General features: G+C 35.5%; 1 protein-coding gene across 10 annotated transcripts in view; it reads right to left on the bottom strand.

The window, feature by feature from the left end:
• CASK (calcium/calmodulin dependent serine protein kinase) overlaps positions 1 to 23,891 on the bottom strand; it is a 195,196-nt gene that overhangs the window by 15,573 nt on the left and 155,732 nt on the right. For 5 of the 10 annotated variants that reach the window (XM_048937650.1, XM_048937674.1, XM_048937643.1 and 2 more), the window contains 9 exons: positions 22,557 to 22,637; positions 17,646 to 17,834; positions 17,073 to 17,151; positions 14,174 to 14,259; positions 12,943 to 13,011; positions 6,993 to 7,061; positions 5,608 to 5,643; positions 2,459 to 2,655; positions 1,080 to 1,195 (listed from right to left, as the gene is read on the bottom strand). In XM_048937650.1, the coding sequence (XP_048793607.1) occupies positions 1,080 to 1,195; positions 2,459 to 2,655; positions 5,608 to 5,643; positions 6,993 to 7,061; positions 12,943 to 13,011; positions 14,174 to 14,259; positions 17,073 to 17,151; positions 17,646 to 17,834; positions 22,557 to 22,637 (922 nt within the window). The remainder of the gene's footprint in view (positions 1 to 1,079; positions 1,196 to 2,458; positions 2,656 to 5,607; positions 5,644 to 6,992; positions 7,062 to 12,942; positions 13,012 to 14,173; positions 14,260 to 17,072; positions 17,152 to 17,645; positions 17,835 to 22,556; positions 22,638 to 23,891) is intronic. The other 5 variants (XM_048937683.1, XM_048937665.1, XM_048937693.1 and 2 more) reach the window with 2 other exon arrangements.

The following is a 23,891-nucleotide window of genomic DNA, read 5'->3' as shown; positions in this document are numbered from 1 at the left end:
TGTATGATGGGAACAAGTGGTAAGAATTTAAAGTGAGCGTTGTCAAAGAGTGTAAGTGATAAAATCCAGTTCACTTGCAATAGTTTCTAATAAGGTCATAATTAGTAAGACATGGTTTAGTGTTACTCGGTGAAGCAGAAACATTAAAACAACCACGATGGGAAGCCAGCAAAAAAAAGTAAACCAGTTAAGCTTTCAATCTCTACTTCCATCATTAATTAAATATTTAGAGACAATGCAAAACAGGTTTCAGAATAACAGGTAATTTTATATTTGACTGTGAATAACTTAAATGTGACTACGAATTAAGAGTATATATGATAATTATTGATCTTTGACTTTCATAGATCGTATTTCAAGTAACTCTTAATGTAAGTTCCATAGTACAGAAATACTATGAGCTCTGATTCTACACACACATTGTACAGATAAAGAAAAAAGCAAAAATACAGATTTCTATCTGTATCACATTCTATCTATGCTGTTTCACAACAACTCGATTTTTCAGCAGTCTAGACAGAAATTCAAAAATCAGGATTCAGGCAGAAATCACTGCAAGACTTCCAGTTTGTCAGATTTGTTAGCTGTAAAATAACAGCCTGACTACACAGTGACTCTTATGCTTGCAGCTATAAGAGTTCAAGAAAAGTGTCCTTTCATGATGTTTTCACATACGTTACACACACACTAACAGCAATGCTAGTGAAGTTTTCTGTAGTACACAGTACAGTACACAGTAGTGTATCTGATTGTAAAATTCATATCTTGTTGGTTTCTAGTGCTTGTTAAAACATAAAAACAAACAAACAAAAAAAACAACTGTAAAATCATTGTAGGATATATGATGATGAATTTGTTTTCTTAGAGCACGCTTCTAACTGCTTCAGCATGCTTCTAACTGCCTCAGCTATACAGTTTAAACAGCGAAGTACAAGCAGTGTTGTTGGCATAATTAAAATTTAATTTCCATTTTTGCAAGTCACTGATTAGGTTAATAGTGCCAGCTGAACATTTAATGGCAAGGCTTAGATTGTAAAGATTTTAACCTCTTTATAGACATACTTGCTTTTTTTTCCTACCTGCATTGTGCTTTGCCAAATATTTATCTTTGTACTGCTTTTTTTTCTTTCCAAACCATGTACAGCTGGCCTGTTGTTCCTGTTTGGTCTTCTCCATGGCAATACAAGCAACCCGCCTAGCATATGGAGTAGAAAAAAAAAAAAAAGTTGTAATAACTTGTAATACCTGTATTTTAAAAATGTCATGCATGATGAATTAGAAAAAAAAGGCTGTTTAATAGCACAGGAACACAGTGAGACTTTCCCAAACTTTTTTTATGACTTAAATGCATTTATATACAGACATATTTTGATATAAATACTGTTCTTAATGGTTGATCATAAAAGCTCACATATCACTGGAGCATGGGAGGAATGGTAGCTACTAAAATGACTGTAGACCAGTGCAATAGACCAGACTGGAAGACCAAAGTCTAGAGGGGCTGCTGTGTTTTAAAGCTCAACACAAATGTGTTGAGGAAATGTCTTGAGGTTGACCTTTAGGATGAAGTACTGCATATATTTCTATTCCAGTGTATATTAGTCTCTCCCATATGTTAGGGCTTGCAAGAGATGCAACGAAATGGCTACCTGCCCCTGTTTTTATTGTCACAGAATTTCCCTTAGACAGCAGAGGTGTTACAGGTGCTGTTCAGAGCACACTAATTCTTTACGCAGCAGATCTTGTGTGAAACACTTTGAGGTAGATTTTCCACACCAGTAAATTTCCCTGAGTTATGGTCCTAACATTCATGCTCTAGAACTTACTTGCCAGAGCTTGTCCTGATAAATTTAAAACATTTGCTAAATAGGTTCTGCAAGGGGTTGTATAAACGCTCTGCACTGTTTTTGTGGAAATGGGTTTTGTGGAAAACTATTTTGTGGAAATGAACACCACTGGTGTTCATTTAATCTGTTCTTCCTAAGTTTCTGCACTGTGGTTTCTTTCTACTATTTGGCTTTCACATGAAAAAGGGAAAGAGGAGAAAAACCTCAAACTCCTTTAATTCTTGACAGTTAGCTACCACCTTATTCCAGCACCACTTGCACTTAAGCAGTACCAGTGAGAAGTGTTTAGAACCTGAAGGGGAAACAGATATGACCGGCTTATGTAAATGATCTGTATTTAGTCTTCAGTTCTAGTTTCCCAAAGTGTACCAGAAAGCACAAGTAATGTTTGTAAAACAGGTGTAAACATACGATATTACATGCAACTCTTACTGTTATGCAGATGTGAGAGAAAAAAAAATCAATGCCACAGGAACAGAAGAAATATAGACTATTTTTTTTTTTTTTAAAGGAAAGATTGCACCAAAATTAGCTATATAACAATGACAAACATGAAGGACAAAAAATACAAGCAAAATTAAATTCTTTTTAATAGAAAATGTAAGTCATACCATTCTTGAAGTTCAGGAGAGGGAATAAGACCTGCAGTACCGTTTTTGGAGTTCTCCAGTTTACCCTGCCACCAGTTGTGATCGTCTTTGCTAATGATTTGGATAATGTCACCAACTCGGAATCTGATGCCAGCTTCTTTGCAAGGAATGAGGTCATCCTTTGCTGGATCATATTCAAACTGTGCTCTTACATATATCTACAAAGGAGAGTTTATAAAAGATGCTGCCATATTATTACTGGTACAGTATTAAGAGAAGTAGGTGAAAATTGGTGCATGTACACTATACACACTGTTTGCAACAAGCAAAGGAAGAAACAGAAGGGCAAAAGCATAAGTGATAGTTGAAAATGAAGCAAAAAAAAAACCAGCCAACACTGGAGACATATGATATTATTCTGCAAGCTCATGTCTTCTATGCACTGTAAAATTCAAGCAGCAAAAATGAAAGTATGCTTCTGAAGACTTTATGCAGATCTATAATAAATGGATAGGGTCCCTCAACTCAATATTAATTATCGTAAATCATTTTAGACTGAAAGCCAGCAGCTTATAATTTGAACTGTGCTTCAATCTGCAACTGAAGTGCCAAGATATGTTTTAGAAGGTGTCTGATGAGAAATATTATTGGATAATACAAAGGGTTTAGGCTACATTACTGATCATTAGAATTTACACTGAAAAATCATGACCACATTTTAAAAAATTAAATAGGAATCTAGTGTTGGGCCTATCGCATTTAGTCACTTGGGTGGAATCTGGGAATACTCCATACAGGGATTTCAGTAAAAGTCTAGTCCCATATAAATCACAGAATCATAGAATCTTTTGAGTTCAAAGATACCCTTAAAGGCCATCTAGTCCAACTCCCCTGCAATGAACAGGGACACCTGCAGCTACATCAGGTTGTTCAGAGCCCCATCCAGCCTGACCTTGGCTGTCTCCAGGGACGGGGCATCCAGCACATTTCTGGGCAACCTGTGCCAGTGTCTCATCACCCTTACTGTAAAGAAATTTCTTCCTTGTGTCCAATCTAAGTCCCCCTTCTTTATTTTGAAACCATTTCCCCTTGTCCTATCACCACAGATCCTGCATAAGTGTCTGCCCCCTTCCTTCCTATAGCCCCCTTTTAGATACTGAAAGGATGCTCTCAGTTCTCCGTGGAGTCTTCTTTTCTCCAGGCTGAACAGCCCCAGCTCTCTCAGCCTGTCCTTGTAGCAGAGCTGTTCCATCCCTTGGGTCATTTTTGTAGCCCTTCTCTGGATGTGCGTCAACAGTCCACATCTCTCCTGTACTGTCACAATAATAATGACTGGAATGAGTTTATTCTCCAAGGAATATTAACAGAAGGAATTTGGACTTCGTGTTTTAAAATAGTGTACAAATCCCTGATTTGTGTGTTAGTGAGGTTTCAATCACTGAAAAATTATAGCCCTAATGCGTCTGAGGATCTTAAAATCAGAATTAACATCATGCCCAAAATAGATAATTGGATAATTTCTAGAGTTCGTGAACAAACCTCACCCTGCAGGGACTCTGGCAGTCATGTATACTCTACTGCTGATTTTCTTACTAAAAACTGACCAGATTTAAAGAAAATAGTTTTATATTGCAATGTATTATCCTTCATTTAAACTGCAGCACTTCTAAATCTTTGGTCAGAAATTTGCAGCTATGACACTACTCACAGCACTCGAAAAAGTTAATTTCTGTAGTAACCTAGTCTGCTACCCAACATACATCGACTTACGATGACCAGCCTGAATTTTTATCTGTTTAGAGAGCAACGGATGGGAACATTAAAACAAAACTCCACTTCTAATGCTTTCAGTCTGACCTTTGTTATACTATGTATTGAGTGTATGACTTTAGATCAGCAACCCAAGCTCTTTTTCTCCACAAGAAAAAATGGATATTTAAAAACAAAGTTCTCTTAGTTATTGGCTTTCTATGAAGTTATCAGTATTGAACTATTTCCATGTTTTACCTCAATTTAATCTAATATAGGTCTAGAAAGATGACCAGCATTTTTACTGTGTAGAAACTTTTCCCTGCTTTTCAAGTTCCTGCTGCAGTTTGGGCCATTACCTACTAAGTCTCCATCCAAAGACTGGCTGCTCATGAAACATCACACATTTCCTTATTTATGCTGGTTTATCTGTTATCCTAGCCCTTGCTATATCAGGAATGACAAGCTACCAGAGAAATACACTGGTGCAGAGGGAAAAGAAACTTGAAGAAAAGGGAAACAATGAATGGTACAAGTATAAGGGACAACATTATTCTGATACTGTTTTGAACAAACTCTCCTCTCCTGAGAAAATTACCTGAGAGGAAAAACAAAACCTAACACAATGGCTTGAAAGGTCCTCCAAGGAGCTTTCCCTACATTCACACAGTCTGAAATTTCAGAAGACAACTGAAAGCTGAAAGAACCAGATAGCTGTAAGCTTTAAAAATGGGAAATGAAGTGTGAAAAATATATTCTTTCAATAAGTATTCCAGACAACATAACTAGAAAACCACACAAAAAGATTCTTAAAGACAACAGCTTATGGGGTCCACTGACTCTTCTGAATGGAACTGCAATAAAAACTATTACATAAATAATAGGTTGAATCCACATCCTTTGGATGGAAGATCTTTTTTCTGGTCTGTGAATCTGTGCTTTAGGACTGAAAATATATTATCTTCAGACTTACCAGCTCTTAATACAAACTGTCCTGCATGTATTTCTTTGAAAAGCTTTGATAATGTTAATATCTAATAATAAATCCACTCAAGACATAGAAACTTTGTGCTTCAGATTATTATGCACTTGCCCTTCATTTCAGCTAAAACACAACACTGAGCCTTTTCTAAGATGAAAATCTGCATAAGTCACATCTTGCCTACACAACATATCATATTACATTTAAAATGAGTTTATAACTTGCATATACAGACACATGAAAAAAATGCATTTTTTGAATTAGCCACAAACAAATGAGTTAGTTAAAAAGAAAAATGAAACAAACAAACAAATACAAACACAAATTTTCAAAGCTAATATGTTTTAGTTCAGCACATACAGAATGTGAGGGGAAAAAGATAAGCAGGGACGTTCACTAGCAACTAAATTTATACATTCCCATGGAGGATACTATTCACCTGTCGTCCTTTTGGTTGTGTTGTCGATGGCAAGTCCTGCAGAATAAAGCCAACCCAGGAAAAGAAATTTTCATTTTACTTGTTAAGAGCATACAACACCATTTGTTAGTGATTCATACTACATTACAGTAAAGTGGTAAGTCAGACAAAAGTATAAAGCATTGGCCCGTTTTTAGAAAAACCTTTTTCTTAAAGAAAAATCAAACTCAGGCTGTTTAGCAGCAAGCTGAAGAAAGCAGGTAAATAGTTTAAGCGGATAGAGAATGTGCTTTTTAATATACAATTCAGCATCTTCAACACAAAAGCACTGTCAAGTGAAAGAGGCTAATTATATGAATGCCTTTCCCACTTAATATTTCATATTGTTTTTAAAAGACAAAGTATGGCTATAATAAATTAATGGTTAAAATAAATTTTATGGTTAAGAATAAATTGCACCAAAGAGTAAGATTATAACTAGTGGTTATATTTTTATTTAATTCACAAAAATTTCTTAATTTTTTTTATCCACACAATTATTTCTCATTATATTAATTAACAAGTACTTTACCTTGTGGCAAATCATTTCTCAGGTGTAATGCTGTAATTTTATTATTAATTAAAGGACTAGTTACTCAATTAAAAATTTTGTTTTTATCTAGTTCCATGACTTATGATATTGACAGCACTCTTACTAAGGGAACTTGCAGGTACAGTTACTACATTGATCTGAACAATGACAAATGGTAAACAACACAAATTTCAACACTACTATACATTAGAAGGACAGGAGATAACAGCACCCTTCTACCTGAATACGTATGAAACAGGAAGTACTTTGTGTTAAAGATGTGATGGTAGTAGCTTGGTTCGTAGTGCAATTTAAAGCCTTTTGCTTTCCATATCCAGCCAAGGCTTGTCTTTCACAAAGTATGTGCACGTACCACAACAGCAGAGGGCACACCAATTCGTTAACTCAGATAGCGGAAACCAGTAGACGTTCCAGAGGTCGCTCAAAACACAAAGCTTATGGAATCTAACAGGTCTTGATGTATCAACTGCACAGTTACTTTTTCTTCAAACACTGCTTCTGAAGTTTGGGATGGAAATAAGACTTCCACTTGAAACCTTTTCTTAGCTTTGAGGATATTGCCAACTATGATTTAAGGCTAACCCAAGTGTCACATTACAGTTATTAACATTTAACTCACTGTACGGCCTTTAATGAAAAGAATATGTTGGAAAAAAAACTCCCAGAAAACGAAAATGGGGGTTACATAAGTAATAACGTTGGTTCTATCAGAAGGACAAAATTTTCCACTGACCACACGATAAGTATAACAGTAATGGCAGATGAGCACCAACAAAACTTTCACACTTTCTCTGTGTGGAACTGGAAATCTTACCGAAACAGAATTGTTAGTGCTGCTATGGCCATTAGCTGGGGACTGTCTGGATGTAGAGGGGGAATCTCTCTGAAATAAGACACAAGGTTCATTAACAACACAACACTATCACAGGAACACAGATAAATTTTTAAAAGAACAGTTACATCCACAGCCTTATAACCATTTGTTTAGCTGCTTTGTCTGTGAAAGTTTCCACACTACTGTGTAAATCTGAAGTTTGTTCATAGTTTGAGATTCATGCTTTCATGTGTCTTATGTAATAATTATTTTTATGCTGCCTTGGCAGCTTTTTAGTATCTGGGCACACTTACATATTCTGTGGGTGACAACGCTGAAGGCCATTAATCATATTGTTGCTTTTGCTAAAGGCAACTACCTAAGGTTATATGCTGCATACTTGAACTGCAACAAGGAACATATTTCATTTTAAAGAAACTTCTCAATCTTTTTTTTTCAGCTATATGGAGATCAGTGTTGATCACCTTCTACTCCTTTAGATAAAACTCTCTATAGTGTCTTAAAGACACTGCTGCTAACACAGGAACAGGAAACTTCTCTCCTGTCTTCTCATCCATTTTACAGCATATTAAGTTTTTTTTTTTCTTTTTTTGCCTCCAACATTCTTATGAGCTTGAAAACATTAAACTTTGCAAAAATATATCACTTAAAAAAGCCACCTTTCTTGACTCATGCTACCACTATGATCCTACACTTCAGTGAGGAGAAAGCAGATGTAGAAGTTCTACAAAAGGAATCACAGGACTTCCTGGGTCTTGCAGAGAGAAGAGATCGCTGAGCAATCTTCTTCACATGTCATTTTGATCATAAAGTCCTTAATTCCATGATATCAGAAAATTGAGTTTAACTAGCTATGTCTTCAGAAAATCAAATAATTCACTAAAACGTTGTGACAAAAATTATAACCTACTTTAGTTCCAAAATAACTTTGGAATATAATATTCCATAACAAGGGTCAATTGAGGAATGACTGGTAACTTCGTGTAACACCAAGGATAGTAGATAAAAGAGGTAAAACAGTTTCCAAAGAACACAAAGTCACCCTGCCACATTTTATCAATATGAGTGCCTTTTGTGAACAGATTAAAAACCAGAATTGGAGCTGAACTATTTATGCAATAGCATTAATCAGGTGAAGGTCCACTAATACAGTCTCCAGCTTCTACTAATTATGTGATAGCACTCAGCTATTTTAAAGCACATGGACAAAAAAATTAAAATGGCAAGCAATACTTTACTTTTTCTGTCTGTATTCTTGATGTACAACAAACTTATCTAGAACATGCACTTTTTTGGGGGGCTCACTGCACGTGACTTCATAAAGTTCATATACAGCTATCTGAAAGTAATATAACTGTAAAATCATTTAGGTCTGTGTACTTCTGCTAAACATGTGAGAACAAAAAACTCATTTGGCACTAAAAGTTGTTTGCGACACATAATAAACTGCAGGGAATCGGTTCTTATTATACTTAGAAAAATCACTCCAGCACAAGTTCCAAATAAAGTACTAATTACTGCAATAACCAATTATATTTGCTCAAAAGAATCACTGTTCATTTTTTAGGGAATTGCACATTGGTACCACCTTTATTATCAAACAGCAGGTAAGAGATACCTCTTGGCAAAAAAGCAGCAAGTCCCTTCTTTCATAAATAGATCTTCTGCTTGCTCAGCAATTCAAGCCCTACCAACTTCTCTCATTTTCAAAGAGAGATGGAAGGATGAAATTTATGTCTGTTATTGTTTTTGTTGTTGTTGTTGCTGCTTCATTTTTAAAACTACTTCGTTATCATCTATTAGTCCAGTAATGGTTTGGCTGGGAAAGGTTTGGAAAGTGATTTAAGCACCCAAGTCTTTTTGGAGAAAAACATGTTTAGAGTAATGATGCTATTTCTGGACATTCTTGAAGGCTTCTCCCTTTAAAGGAAATTTCTTAGTTTGAGAATATTTTGTTTTTATTCCTCCAACAATTCTCAACAGAAGACAGAACACTATTCAAAGCAAATGCTTGTCAAAACATATCGAGGAAAATAAACATTTTCAGTGCTATCGGTGATTTCAGTACCAATCATAAGAAACTGCAACTATATCAAGTTTGTCAAGAAGCATATGCATAATTTTAAAATATTTAGCTAATTCAGACACCTTTTCAAATACATTTAGGTTCCTAATTTCCTAGGGACCTACTCTTTTGCTTCAAAAAAACCTCAAAATTTAAGCAAAAAACTAAAAGCAGTGGGTAGGGAGATCCTTGTAGAAAGTTACGACTGCTTAGACCTGGATTGGAATATTTCATCTCTGATTCTGAGTTTGTTCCTCCACTGAACTAGACAAATCACTGGTTCTCCTAGCCAGAATCTTTTTCTGAGTAGGTCCTATGGTCTGACTAGATCCTGCAGTCAGAAATGCACTCAGAAGATTAAATGATTCTGAGTAGTGTGAAAATGATATAATATTTCAGTACTCCTTGAACATCTAGAATTCCCAATCTTATCTAGCCGCAAGCTAAATAATAAAATGGTAGATTTCAATATCATCCCTATTCACTTCATGCATCACAGCTGAAGTCTTAGAAAAAACATCTGCAGTCATTTCCGAATGATGGCAAAATTACTTTTGCATTGACTGCTTGTTCTAATGGATGGATTCTGAATGACAAATCAACACGTCTGAGACACAGTCCTACAGAGGAGATCAATTACATCTATTAGATGTGGCCCAATCAGATTGGACACACAGACTCACAACATCAGCAGGATTGGAAGGAATGTTTTGAGATCCTCTAGTCCCATCTTCCTGCTCAATCAGATTCCCTTCAACAGGTTCCACATGTAATCATGTGCTTTGAGTTATCTCCAGTAAAGGAGACTCACCACCTCTGTAGTCAGGCTGTTCCACGAACATGTACATGAACAGCCTCACTAATAACACCATTTCCAGATCCTTTTCAAAAAATCTCCAAATGTATTTCAACTCCAGTTTTGCTCAAGCAATTTTTCTGTAAGTTTGAGATTATAAAACGATTTAAGACCACAAAAAGTCTTATGATCTTAGCCCTAATGGCAACATTCCAAGGCTAAGTACGTAAATCTATGATTACCAGTGGATTTTAAAAATCTCATATATATATAGGCTTTTCTTTGTAATGAAACAGTTTAAGTGTTTCACAAGAAACAAAGGGTGTTCCTTTCAAGGAAAGGTTTTTTTTTCAAGAAAAAAAAAAACCCCACCACTTCTCTTACCATTCTTACATATCCAACAACATAAGAAATTAGGACATTCTGTCAGTACAAAGTGAGAATTCAAATGCAGCTAGAACTAAAGGCTTATTAGTGGGATAAAGTACTAGCTGAAATGTATAATCAGCATACACAACTGTTCTAAATTATTACTGAAGTTTGTTCTTATGCAAAAATAAGTTTGTAGTGGAAGCAGACAAAACAACATCCGGGCCACTGTGTTATCTAGATATCCGAGTCATGTGTTCCATGTACCAAAGCAATGACTAAGCAGGTATTTTCACAGTAGAGTGACTGGATCAAGATTTTCTAAAGGTGAAACTCACAAATGCTATGTTTTCAAGCAAAGTTTACTCCTGAACAACTTGAAATTAGTCAGTTGAAATTTTGAAAATTGCCTAGAGACACTGAAATACTTTACAAACTACGGGGTCAAGACTTACCTAAATATGGAAAATGGTACAATATTTAGAAAATACCACTGCAACACTTCTCTTAAAAGCTCACAAAAGAAGAAAAACATGGCAAGAAGGATGTTAAGAAACATTTAAAAAATAGCTTTCCTCAAAACTAACACCTATGTATCTTTGTATTATAAAGGGATATTAACAGCTTTTAGGTAAGTGCAAATAGGCAGATTATGTCTGATTGTACTAATATTTAATTCTGTTTATTCAAGATTATCAAGGAGTTTTTTTTTACCCCAATGATGTTACTATCATAAAAATTACCTTAAAAAACAACAAAAACAACTACTGATTGTTTTACATTTCTCTTCTAGTAAAACTGCATTACATCAGCAACCATCTGCGTATGAAGGTGGGCAGGAAAAGAAAACCAACATACATTTCTAGAAATACTTGAAATACAGCCAAAAATAGCTTAGCTAGTTCTGAATTTATTTTGCTAGAGCGCATAGAAGCAAATCATCTTGCTAGAGTGCATACAAGCTTGAGTGTTAGAAGCAAATATTCCATGTCCTAAGAATATAATTGAGCATCCATTTTAAGCCTGTATCAGTGGCAAATAATTTGATTCCTCATTTGAATCACAATTCTGAAAAATTCTCTGAAAGAAATTCTCTCTGTACCAAAGGACCAAATGTGATTTAATAGCATAATTTGAAATGCTGTCTTTTTATGAATACTTGTAACAGCTGGAACACCAGTCAAAGTTATAGATATGACCAAACAGGTGGAATAGACTTAGGCACTTGATTAATTGAAAGCAAAATGCCATGAATTATGATAAATATACATAGTGGGTTTTTTGTTTGTTTTTCTTCTATCTTTGATCACACATTTCCAGTTCCAGTGTTTTGTTCAAAGAAAGCAAAGAAAGGTAAGAGTCTTCTGTGAAAAACACAGTCATGAAGAACCTAAGAACAGAAAGCTAAGAAATGACCTACTGCTACTAAAATATCACCTAATAGTATTAAAGTTGTATGTGGCATTTAATTTTCTCCAAATTATTATTTTTCCAAGGAGATACATAGTTTCACCAGTTTTTGTGTTAAAATAAGAGGAAGAGAGTTATCTTTTATTATAACTATTACTTACAGTACAGAACTCAATACATAAACACTCTAGAATTTCTATTTGAGTTTTTTTTAAAGCCTTTGTGTTTCATGGAAAACTTCTGTTTTCATATTTATAGCTGACAGGTGAAAATTTGTTGGACCTTCTGTCTCTAAAAGCTTCTCGTTCTTGTTGACTTCCATTAAAAGCACATAAGGCAACCAAAAGCAGTATATATATTTTTTTCCAAACAGATTGTTCTGACAATCACAATAGCTTCGGTGTGTTCTGGCATCTGCTGAGACTCAAAAGCAAAAAGTGTGAAAACACAGCTCCAATTAAGCTAAGCTTGACTTCAACAAGGTTTGTATTTTCACTCCTGAAATTTTAATTTGGGAATTTTGTGCAGTTAAGCATGTGGGACAGAAAGACTGGCATCATCTACACAGTACATATGCCATCTACATACTTAAATTAGAACAGTACCTCTCAAGCAGTCATTTTCTAGAATTTAATTCCCTATGTTTGCAAACTGGAACATAACTCTGTGAGCAAGAAAGAGGGAATTTGACAGTGCTACTGTGCAAGAACCGTAACACTACGTTTCTAGTTCAACAGGAACTGAACTCCAAATCTGTTTTTCTTCTGTAATGACAAATACCATTTTTGCATGGAAACATAGTATTTAGCCACATGTAACTGTTACAGACAACCATCACAAATTTACCTCAACAGGGTAATACGGAAACAGATTATTCAATTAACCCTTAACAGCCCAAAGTAGCAAAATAATGTTTCATGCTTGAAAAGGGAGGATAGCTCCTCAGTTTAGGAACTTTAATAGACTTCCTGGATAATGTGTTTAAAATATAATTCTTAAAAGGGCTTCCTAAATATATCAGTTGAGGATGCCCACTCTTTTTTTTTTTTTTTTTTAATTTAAGTAGGCTGTAAAGAGTTATTCAAGGTGCTGATGAGATGAATATGAAGGCAAGGCTGAGTAGGTAGGTGAGACCTACTCATGTTCCGTTATCTTTGTTGTAAAATTGGTGTGCGTGATCTAACAGGACAGGCAGAAACAATTTCCCAGAAAGCAGTAACATTCAGCCATCAGCAGGCAGTTAGTTACAGGACTGAGGAAGAAACAGGATGGTTCATTAAATTCATTACCTCACAGGATGAAGACTGTGTGCGATAACTTGGCACTATCTTAAAGGTGATACTTCCACGCATTTCCCTCTGCAAAAAGAAAAGCACTTCATTAAAGACTAAGATGCCTAATACAGAATCTCCAAATCACTAATATTTGATAGGAAAGCATTACGGTTAATTAAAGAGCAGTTGTATGCTCTCCTATGCTCTCCTAGTTGTATGCTCTCTCAGGGAAGCTGAAATGCTAGGGCAAATTTGTAATTTCACTTACAAGTGAATGTTTAGATAATTTCTCACTGATCTAAAGGATGAACATGCAATATCAGATTGTTCACCTGACCAGTTTTTGAATCTCTACATACATCCATATTTTAAGCTGAGAAATTCACAGATGTGTAGGCTTCTTCCATATCAGTGCTTCCTTTGTATATACATGCTTGTGATCTACACAGTACTTGCTACAAAAGTGACATTTTCTTCTCTCTAATTGCGCATGTTAAATAGTGAAAACATATTCACTGTTTCTGAAAAAGCTGCATGTCACTTCAATAAAGGTAGAAACGTAAATAGCCTTATGTCAAAATAGAAGATGGGGTCTGTTGGTTTGCATTTGCTACAGTTATAATTGCTACATATTCATGACAAACAGTAACTGCAGAACAGCAGTACAGTGTGGCATCATATTTGCACAGATACAATTTCTGAAAGGACAGTTGAAATCTAAGTGCCATCATATGGCTGACAAATGCAGGACTTGATCTGAGCAGAAAGGTAAGGAGATCACTTCCTGAAGTTTTTCCCTTCCTCTCTGGCTGGCTTCTTGTGTGTTTACAACATACTATTTCCCTGGACTTGCTTAGGCTTGTCTGTTAGGTCCCGAGAACAACAAAAGGAATAGTAATTACCATCCAAGACCCCAAGGTTAGGGTTGCAAGCAAAAAATCAGAATATCAAACTGACTAAGATAAGATGCCATTTCCCTCCAAAAAGCCAGACTGTTCGAGCTTGGTGTATATATATCTATACGTATATATATTTGTAACACCAGTAACTATGTATTACAAGAGTTGTAAGTTGAAACTCTTTAAAACTTACTAACAACTGAATGTAGAAAGATTTTGCACTACGCATACAAGTAGATTATCAAGGATAGAGGAAAAAGGGGATGTTGCAATACAATTTTGCAAAGTTTTGTAAAAATATTACAAATGTTTTAATAAAGAATAAGGTAAAGATATCAGACACTTACAAGCATTTTTTGTAGTTGTTCTACTGTTTGATTTGCCACACTGATGCCGTTTATTTCTCGGATTTCATCCCCTACATGTAATGTACCTGAAGAATTAACAAAGCACACAATCAACACAATTACTTACACAAACTAATAACTGTAACATTCATACTAAGGCATAAATAAAAGGCATAAATATGAAACAATGTTTATATATATATGTGTATATATATATATATATATATATATATATTTTTTTTTTTTTTTGCTAGATTCATAAAAGAATGCTGGCAATGATGCATTAGAATCTGTCCTTGAGACTGCAGTCAAATGCCAGCATGAGGTGTTCAGGTGCCTTATACAGTATATAGAAATAAAACATCAGACTACTGTTTAGTGTAGTCTGGCTTCTGGACACTGTCTTAATTTTATCAGTCAGGCTGTTTTTCATGTCTCCGATTTACATTTGCCACAGCTACAGAATGCATTTTCTGCAGATACTCTTCACCATAACTTGAATGTGAATGCCTTGTAAGTATGACTACCTACAAGCTAAGATGATGAAACAAACATCCACTCAGCTGTAAGACAGGTCACAAACTGACCTGAAGATGAGATGGGAATGGCATGCCACAAGGCTCTGAGACACCACAAAAGATAAATCAGGGAGGCAGCACCAGATTATCTTCAGGATTAGAAGCTAAGTAGGAGGCTCTTTTGGATGACAATTTTAGATTTGAGTAGTTCAAGCCTACGTGATTTTCTAGCAGTTCTCCTGGAAAACTTCCACAGTATTTGCAGAAACGTCTTACTTCTAAAATATATTCTTGTTAGAAAGGAGTATACTTGATGATTTTTAATAATTCCATATCATTAGTAGTTCCCATGGTAGCTATGCTTATCCACCTAATTTCGGTACCTTTTCTACTGTCTGTGCTATGTTTACTCAGGACCTAAGCTATCCAAATGTATGATGCATTTGTGGTAACACAGAATGGATGTATTTCTGGATTAAATGTCTTTGTCTTTGTAAGTCAAAATGAATACAATTTTAGGAAGTATGTACTTTTGCTCTGCAGAGAAATATAAGAAATCCTATCCTATTAGGGAGAAGACAGAACAAATTCTGGGAGTCCCTAATCAGAAACGTTTTGTAGTCGAAAGGAAACTGGAGCTTGGAGGGCAGTGAACAAATCATTGTGTTTTCACCAAGCCATCACCTGCATTTTGTTGGAATTCAATAAGCCTTGCCAGGCATGTCAGCATAATCCTGCTTGGGTAAATTTCACATTAAGTCACTTCAAGAATGCAGCACTGACAGTGTACAACTGCTGTTTTTCCATTGGGGTTAAACAGGCAGCCAATAAAGTCGTCTCTCTTCTTTGGAAATCCTACATTTTTAATGCAATATTAAGATCTTTTCTTAAATGTACTTTAAAAATTAATTCACTTTTTAACATGTATTAGCCCAAACCAAACAGCAGGAAAAAAATGTCGGTGTTTCAGGCTGCCCCTGAAAACAGTATTCAGAGCATGAGGGGTCTTACAAGAAACCACAGGTAAAATTGAATGGACAACTGAGGTAAGTCAAAGCACAGATACAATGGAGAAAACCAAGATATGGTCAAAAGCTTGAGATCTGAGATACAATTAATTTACTTATCCTAAAACAGACAAATTAAAAGACAATTTTTAATAACTGAAATTGGTGTTTCACTTTCATCAAATTGAATTCCCCGGAAGGTGAAAGTCAATAGCATCTTCATAAACTTATCTTCCTAATTCAACCTCCTCATCTTTTGAATAAGGACAGCTATAACTGACAGGGCTACATACATCTGATATACAGATGGAGGTGGACTTCACAGCAGTTCCTATTTTGTGACTGGAAATTGTGTGATTTGTGCTTAACAGTGCTAGACCTGGAATTATATGGCTCCTGTAATACTCTCCATAGATCTGTTATCTAGTAATCGCCTGGCACTTCTCCATATAGTAAGTGGAGACAGAAAAACAATAAAATTAGAAACAAATGAAAGCCACAGACCTTTTCAGTAGGATTCAAACACATGTTGTACTCAAGATCACTATCATAATTTGCATTGTTCTATTCAGTAAAAATGTTCTATATACAGGCAATTAAATGATGTGGTGAAACTAAGAGGCAGCTAGAGCACTAACAAAACTAGAAACACTAAAACATGAGAATATTACAGAAACATTGAAATATGGTTCATTTCCACTTAAACCTACGTGCAGAAGAGCTACCTCAGTTAGACAAAGCATGTATGAATTAGGTTAAATTTCCCAAAGTCTCTGAAGTAAAAGACACTGTAATTTTAAAGAGGTGAACAGAGTTCTAATTGGCACAGTTGGATTTTTTGGCAGGTTTTAAAATGTTTCTATTACTCCCATTATAGAACAGTCACATGAAACGACACCTTGCACAGGATCATTACTACCTAAGAACAGTTAGAAGCCAACTTCTTAAACTAAGGATTTTTTTTTTTTTTGCTTCACTTTTTGTTGGTTTTTTTTGAGCCTCAATATCAAAAGAAATGCTTGAAAATACATGGAGAAGGTTAATTTTTTAGTAGAACAAGGTTTGTCCATTTTTGCATGGGAAAGTACTGTAAATAGTCTAAGGATTTTTTCTAAAGACGATTAAGTAAGTATGGCTTGAAAAATTAGTGGCAGTTCAATCTCTCACTGAGCTATAATCACATTCCCCCAGTTAAAGCTTATGTGAAACATAAAGGGCTGACATACACAAAGAAAAGGAGATAAAGGCAGTTAATAGGTTCCATGTAGACAGAAGTCCATAATACCATATAATTGTAGTGATCAAAATGAGGAATATATGGTGTAACACAATTAAAACAAAATGATCAAAATAACAATTTTGACACATAATTACCTTGCCGGTGAATCATTCCTCCGTGCATAATTCTTGCCACAATGCAATGGTTCAGCTCATTCATTTTTAAAGTGATTCCCTAGGAGAAGAAGTGTATTATACTCCTAACATAAAACATTCAGCAGCGTGACTCTTGAGTGGATAAGAACAGTCACTGTTCCTAAAAAGCTTGAAGACAGGATGCATATTATAAGGTAATAAACTTTGCCTCTCCCTTAAATATGAGGAATGAAAACAGATGCTATTTATAAGATGAAGATGCAATAATTTAATAAATCACTGTCTAAGATTCTGATTTGTTAAAGAAGTAATTCTGTATTCAAGTGCAGAGTTTTACATGGCAGAACCTAATCTGATATAACTACAAGTTTGTTTTCAAACAAAAACAGCTACAGGGGAGCTGCTGCAGCATTTGAATGGAAGGATATAGATAGGGAGGTAAATATACACAATGGTGCTGAACTATTTCAACTATACTTCCAACTGCAAAGTGCAGAAACTTTTACTGAAATCAATATAACGTCGATCTTTATCAGTACAGAGTGAAGCAGAATACTGAGGTTCTCCCCATACCATTGGTTCATCTGTGTTCTTCTGGAACTGCACCAGCCGAACTCGCGTTACATTCTCCATATCCATGTCGCCGTTGGCGCTTTCTGGAGAATCTCCGTTTAAGTATGGAGAGGTGGGAGGAGGTGTAACTCTCAGCGCTTCATCACTGTAAACTTCATGTGCCACTACATCATGAGTTTGAAGTAAGGCCTAGAGGAGATTACAGATAACCACAAGAGCATCATTTTCCACCATCTCTGACGCTCCCCGCTCATTTCTTATAAATACTTTGGAAACTCTCCAGAAATAAGAGGTAAAACTCAAGGTATTTATGCCTCATTTTCTATACAGTGACTTTTCTATGAAGTGAGTGTAAGTTAAACAGACTGAAAATCCATGTACACATACCGAACCTTCAAAAACTGCATGAGTAAACATAATTTTCTACTGTAGATGCCTCAGCGAGAATGAGGTTATTTCCTTTTCCCTTATCTTTCCAATACCTGCAAGGTATCAGAATTAAGCTTACCTTTATTTATGTGCATAGACACAGAATTAGAAAGATATATTTTTAAGCAAATTATTCCATAATAATCACTTTACAAAAACAAAAAGGTATGCAGTTTCCATGGTACTTCATTATAATAAGGACAGTCTATGAATCATTACCGATGAAACAATGAAATACTGTGTTTTTTGTTCATTAGCCACTATATAACCACTTCCATACTCTCCCCTTCTGCTGGAGCACAGACCCAGCACAGCTGCACTGGATGAAAATAACAGTATAAAAGAACAAAATGGCCAAATGCAACCTCATTAGTTTTACTCTTTCCCAATACAAAGAATGGTACAGCATGTAAATGACTACATGTTATTAGATGTATTTGATACAACTGACTGTGTAAGCATAACAACTTAGGGCAAAGAAAAGAAGCCTGCATGGCAGTTAAAAGCATAACATATTAATATAAGATGAAGTTGGACAAAGCATAACAACCTTTTGCAAAACAGTATTCAACAGCACCCAGCTTTTTATGATATGTCATTTTACTTTTCTCCAGGGTATCTTTAAGACCCCTGGAACATCTTCATTTCACACTTGCATTTAGCTCTTAATGAGGAGTATATTATAGCTAAATTGCTTTTATCCAAAAAATAAATACAATTTGTATGTGAATATGTTTTTACTATGCTTGTATTTACTCATCAAGGACCAAACAGAGAAAGATCCCATCTCTGTACCAAAAAGACTGGGCTTCTCAGAGAAGGACTGATAAAGCCTCACAATGTACTGCAGAGATATTAGTGACTACTGCAGATAGGTCTAACAGTATTGTAGCTAACATCTTGCTAACTGTCATTTAAATGCTCTTGCAAGGCTTTAATTCCTCTTGGCAGGCAAATCTGACTCTGCAACATCTTCATCTTCAATTACAATGTTTAAGCAAAACAGACTGAAATAGTGATTGAAAAAACGTCCCCACAAGATGTATTTGTTAAGTGGAACCCAAGGCAGAAATGGGATTTTCATGGCCTCTGTTATACTCTTAATGTGCTCTTAATGCTCATCATGTCATAAAAGATAACTTCACTAACAGTTTAAGCTAACTTTCCTCAAGTCAAACTGTAGTTGGGAATTCAGCATTGTAATGGTGGAGCAGAATTTCCTTAACTAGCAATGCTCTGCCCACATTCTTGCCTATTTTTCCAGTGTTTTAAGACCATCTACATAAATATTACTTCAGTTAAGTATTCAACTGTACAAGCATTTTATTTATTAATTTATTTAGTCTACCACTAAGTTGAAACTTGTAACAATTTCTCAAGAACTCCTCTGTTTCCGTCTGTACTAGTTTAATAATATTTTCTGTTAAGAGGTCTGGACTATAAATCTAAGTCAAACTACTTTAGCTAAATAAATTCAGAATTTGATATAACTTGCAAGTAAACGTTCCTAAATACTAGTCAAATTCTATTATCTGGAAGCTGTTCACAGTTGCCCCAAATAAGATGAGAAAACTACTTGTTCAACTTCATGCACTTGCCTGCACTTGCATTCTCCAGCCTTTAATACTGCATTTCTTATGCAATTTGTGACCTTACATTTGCTTCATTTACCTTGCTTTATATTTTTAGCAGTGATATGTCTTTAATATGAAACTAAAATATGGTAATTTGAACTTTTTTAAGGTTCAGAATTATACTAGATGACTTCTGAATGTTCCAACAAAGATTTAAACAAATTCACAATCACCAGATACTTAAATATGGCAACCTTATCCATAAGACACATAAGAATAAAATAACACTGAAAAGCCAAGAAAATCAACGAACTTGAGGGTGCACCTCAAGTACTGTGTTTGGTTTTGGGCCCCTCGCTGCAAGACATTGAGGTCCTGGAGCAGGTTCAAAGATGGGCAACAAAGCTGGTGAGCAGTCTGGAGCACAGGGCTTATGAGGAGAGGCTGAAGGAGCTGGGAATGTTCAGCCTGGAGAAGAGGAGGCTCAGGGGAGACCTCATTGCTCTCTATAACTACCTGAAGGGAGTTGTAGTGAGCTGGGGGTCGGCCTCTTCTCTCATGTAACCAGTGACAGAACTAGAGGAAATGGCTTCAAGCTGCGCCAGGGGAGATTTAGGCTGGACGTTAGGAAATACTGCTTTTATGAAAGAGTGGTCAGGCAGTGGAATGGACTGCCCAGGGAGGTGGTGGAATCACCGACCCTGGAGGTGCTCAAGGACATGGTCTAGTGAGAGCTATTGGTGATAGGTGGATGGTTGGACTGGATGATCTTGAAGGTCTTTTCCAACCTCGGTGACTCTGTGATTCTGTGAACATGAACATCTCTATCCCAATAAGAGTATGAAAAATCCACACTTTACTGGCTATATACCTAGAGTTATAAAGCTCTACACATAAACTAAACTATAAACACATTTAAGTTATAAGCAAATGGGATGGCTTATCTCTCATTATCTTCTAATTATGTACACATTAGATAACAATAAAAATAATTGCAAAATACTGTTACCATATTAATACATATGTTCCTACTTGTCTTGTTGCTCTTGTTTCTGTGCATCAGAGCTCAATAATTCACTAACCAGAGTATTGCTCTACATAATGCTTGGCAAACACACTGATTGTGAACTGACAGTACTGTTGTACATACGCAATACACAGTTATTTCCTTTCATCAGTCATGTTCCCTTTACAGAAGCTACGTACCAGACAGTTCAGTTTGCGGTAGTTTTAGAATTTTTATTTGTCTGTCAATATGGCTGAGCGCCATTCTACCTTGTTGCATTTTCTGTTTCAAGCAGGTATTCCTATTAAATGTTGACCCAGATTTGCTATAGACTTTAGGATAGGTATCATCTTGAGGCAGCAACGTTCAGAGACCAAGACCTTCCACCTTGCCCTGTGCCCTGAGTGCCCATCAGCTGCTAGATTATACTGTCTAGTTTCTGATGTACATCTCCTCAGGTTTTTACCTGCAAGGAGTCTAGCTTGCTTGCTCTGAGTCCTTCCCATGACACAAGCAAAGTACTGTAAGGGAAAATGAGGAGATTCATTTCAAGAAAAATACTCCTGAGCTAAGCTAAAATAATAAAATCTGCACCCAAAGCTACTCTGGCCATCAAAAGAAGGTACTGGGACATGCAGCTCTCCAGTTTTCATCTTCTATCTGAATATGAGGTTGGTTTCAGATCATTCTTTCTTGGAAATTAGATATATCCTTCAGACTTAGAGTAATTCAGCTTTCAGGTGAGCAAATTCCAGAAAGCTCCCTGTGTATAATCCTTGTGTTAGGGAGAGTCACAATGCATTGTTTTAAATGGACAACAGTGTACAGCAGGTTGAGGAAAACACTGAGTTTGGAATTCATGAATTTTATCCACATAATAAACAAAAGAAATCCTTTAACTGCTTTCAAAATACTGACCTTCACTAACTTGCTATAATGCAAGGACATCCCTCAACTTAGGCCAATGGCCGCACACAAGTCAGGCAGACACAAGAGAAGCTGATATGTAATGTCAATTCACTTCGATTGTACAAGCTATTCATTTACTGTAAAATAATGTTAAATGAACTTTGACTTTGCAATGACTTCACAATCTACCATGTTAGAACATACCTTTATCCTAACAAGATTTTGGGAAAAAGAAAAAGGAGAATCCCTGCTCTGCCTATGGATATCCAAAAAGATTCACTCCTGCTTCAACATACTTCCCAGATCCCCCAAAATAGACCATGACACTTCACCAGAAGTAGGATTACTCCATACTGCAGACCTTAGGCCTTTTCACTGACCTATGGAAGTGTTTAGCAGCATAAGTAGTCAAATAATTTTACACTAGACAAATAACTGCCTGATGCTGTGTAGGAGAAAAAAATAATCCCTCCTGTATTGTCACTATAAAAAGACAGTGAAAATATTCATTTTATTTTATTATTATGTTATTTTTATTATTTTAGCTTAACTCAGGAGTATTTTTTTTTAAATGAATCTAGAATCATTAATATGTAACTACTGTTATCAGCACGGCTTTGAGATTCTTTTGTTGCTTACTCTCCTTAAAACAGAAGCAATGAGAGCAAAATATTTCAATCAGCCTGCTCTGATGAGAACTGGCTTTCTGGAAAAGCATTCCTAAAATCTGCTGATTATCTTTGTGACAGTTATAAACAATAGTCTCAATATGTTGTGGTCCCACAGTAGTAGAGACCAACAGTAGTACTAGTAGCTAGTAGTAGTAGCTATTTTGCTAGCTCAGCAGATTAGAATCATTTATTAATAGGTATATTGCACTGTATACAGTTTGTCACCTGCAAATTTTAAGGAGAACTTACTTAGTGAACTAAAGTTTTTAAATAAAAAAATATTTTCTAAAAAAATTAAAGGCAAAGAGTAGTATTTGCTTACCATGAAATGAGGTTGTGTTAAAATACGCTTTAGCTCCTTTGCATCATTGTTTTCTGGGTAACATGAAATTTCTTCCAATACCTGCAAAATACATACAAAAGACACTCATAGTAATTGACCCTCATGCTGGCCAGTTCTCTGAAAGATTATTAAAAATATTTTTGACAGATAAGGGCATTTGAGACTGTCATCACAAAGGAACACAACAATGATTTCCTTATTTCAATTTCCTTATTTTCTGAGACATTAAAGAAATGTGATGCAAACAGCTGCTCTTTTTTTTTTTCAACTGATGGTATTATTTCAGCAGCTAAACACAGAGACAGAAGTGCTAAGCTACAGGTCGCATACATCACCTACCACCAATTGTTACTCTCATACATGATCTCAGCTTATTAAAACAATCGCCTTAAAAGCAGAATTAAACATAGTGATAAAAATGCTCTCTCCACAAATTAAATGTCTAAAGACAAGAAGTGCATGCTATCCCAGCTTCAAGCTCATGTTTTTCATAAAATCTGGGCCATACTTCAGTTTATCACGGGGTGAAGAAAGAGAGAGTTAGTAAGTTATAACTCCTTTGCCTGCAAATCAGTACTGTCTCCTTGATGTTCAACATGTAACTGCTTGAACAACGAAAGCAGAGCTTTCTGCTTACGGGAGCAGCTCCCAGGATTAACCGCTGGGAAATATTCTACAGAACTTTGTGGTTTTCATCACTGTGACTTCAGTTATTTCACTGTTTTAAGGTCTTTCTGTCCATTCCATTTTAATAACACTGTAAACATTTTTTTCTATGGCATTACTCCCCACAACTACACTTGCTTCTACTGACAATACAACTATTTCTTTTTTTTACTTGTTGTCAAAATATTATTTGCCAGGTGTAAGAAAATCTGTAGTTTATATATCTTTTGTAATAATGGGCCAATTTTATTGCACCTCTAGGTTTGCACTTCATGGAATTATTCATGCTACTCTTCTTTTTTTCTGATTTAAAGAAGCTGATGCCTAGTAATATATCTAATTTTTGTGTAGAAGTCATATCAGACTTTTCCTAGAGAGATTTATATTGAACGTAAAAGATACTGCATTTACCTAATGACTATTCCACTTTAATACTGATAATGCTGCAGCAAAAGTTAAATGATGAAATTGAATAATACATATATATAATCCTTATAGATAAATGGAATTCTACAAGTTTATGCAACATGTTATGTAACTTAAGCAAAGAGTGGTAGAATCCCAGAATAATTCAGATTATGAGACCGAATACGTATCTTAATAAAGACCATCCCATGTTAAATACAATAAAACTTTCTAGGTAAAATA

This window comes from Lagopus muta, chromosome 1 (assembly GCF_023343835.1).
Source record: "Lagopus muta isolate bLagMut1 chromosome 1, bLagMut1 primary, whole genome shotgun sequence".
Lineage (NCBI taxonomy): Eukaryota > Metazoa > Chordata > Aves > Galliformes > Phasianidae > Lagopus > Lagopus muta.
Note: the sequence above shows the minus strand (reverse complement) of the source record. Positions and strands in the feature narration are given on the sequence as shown.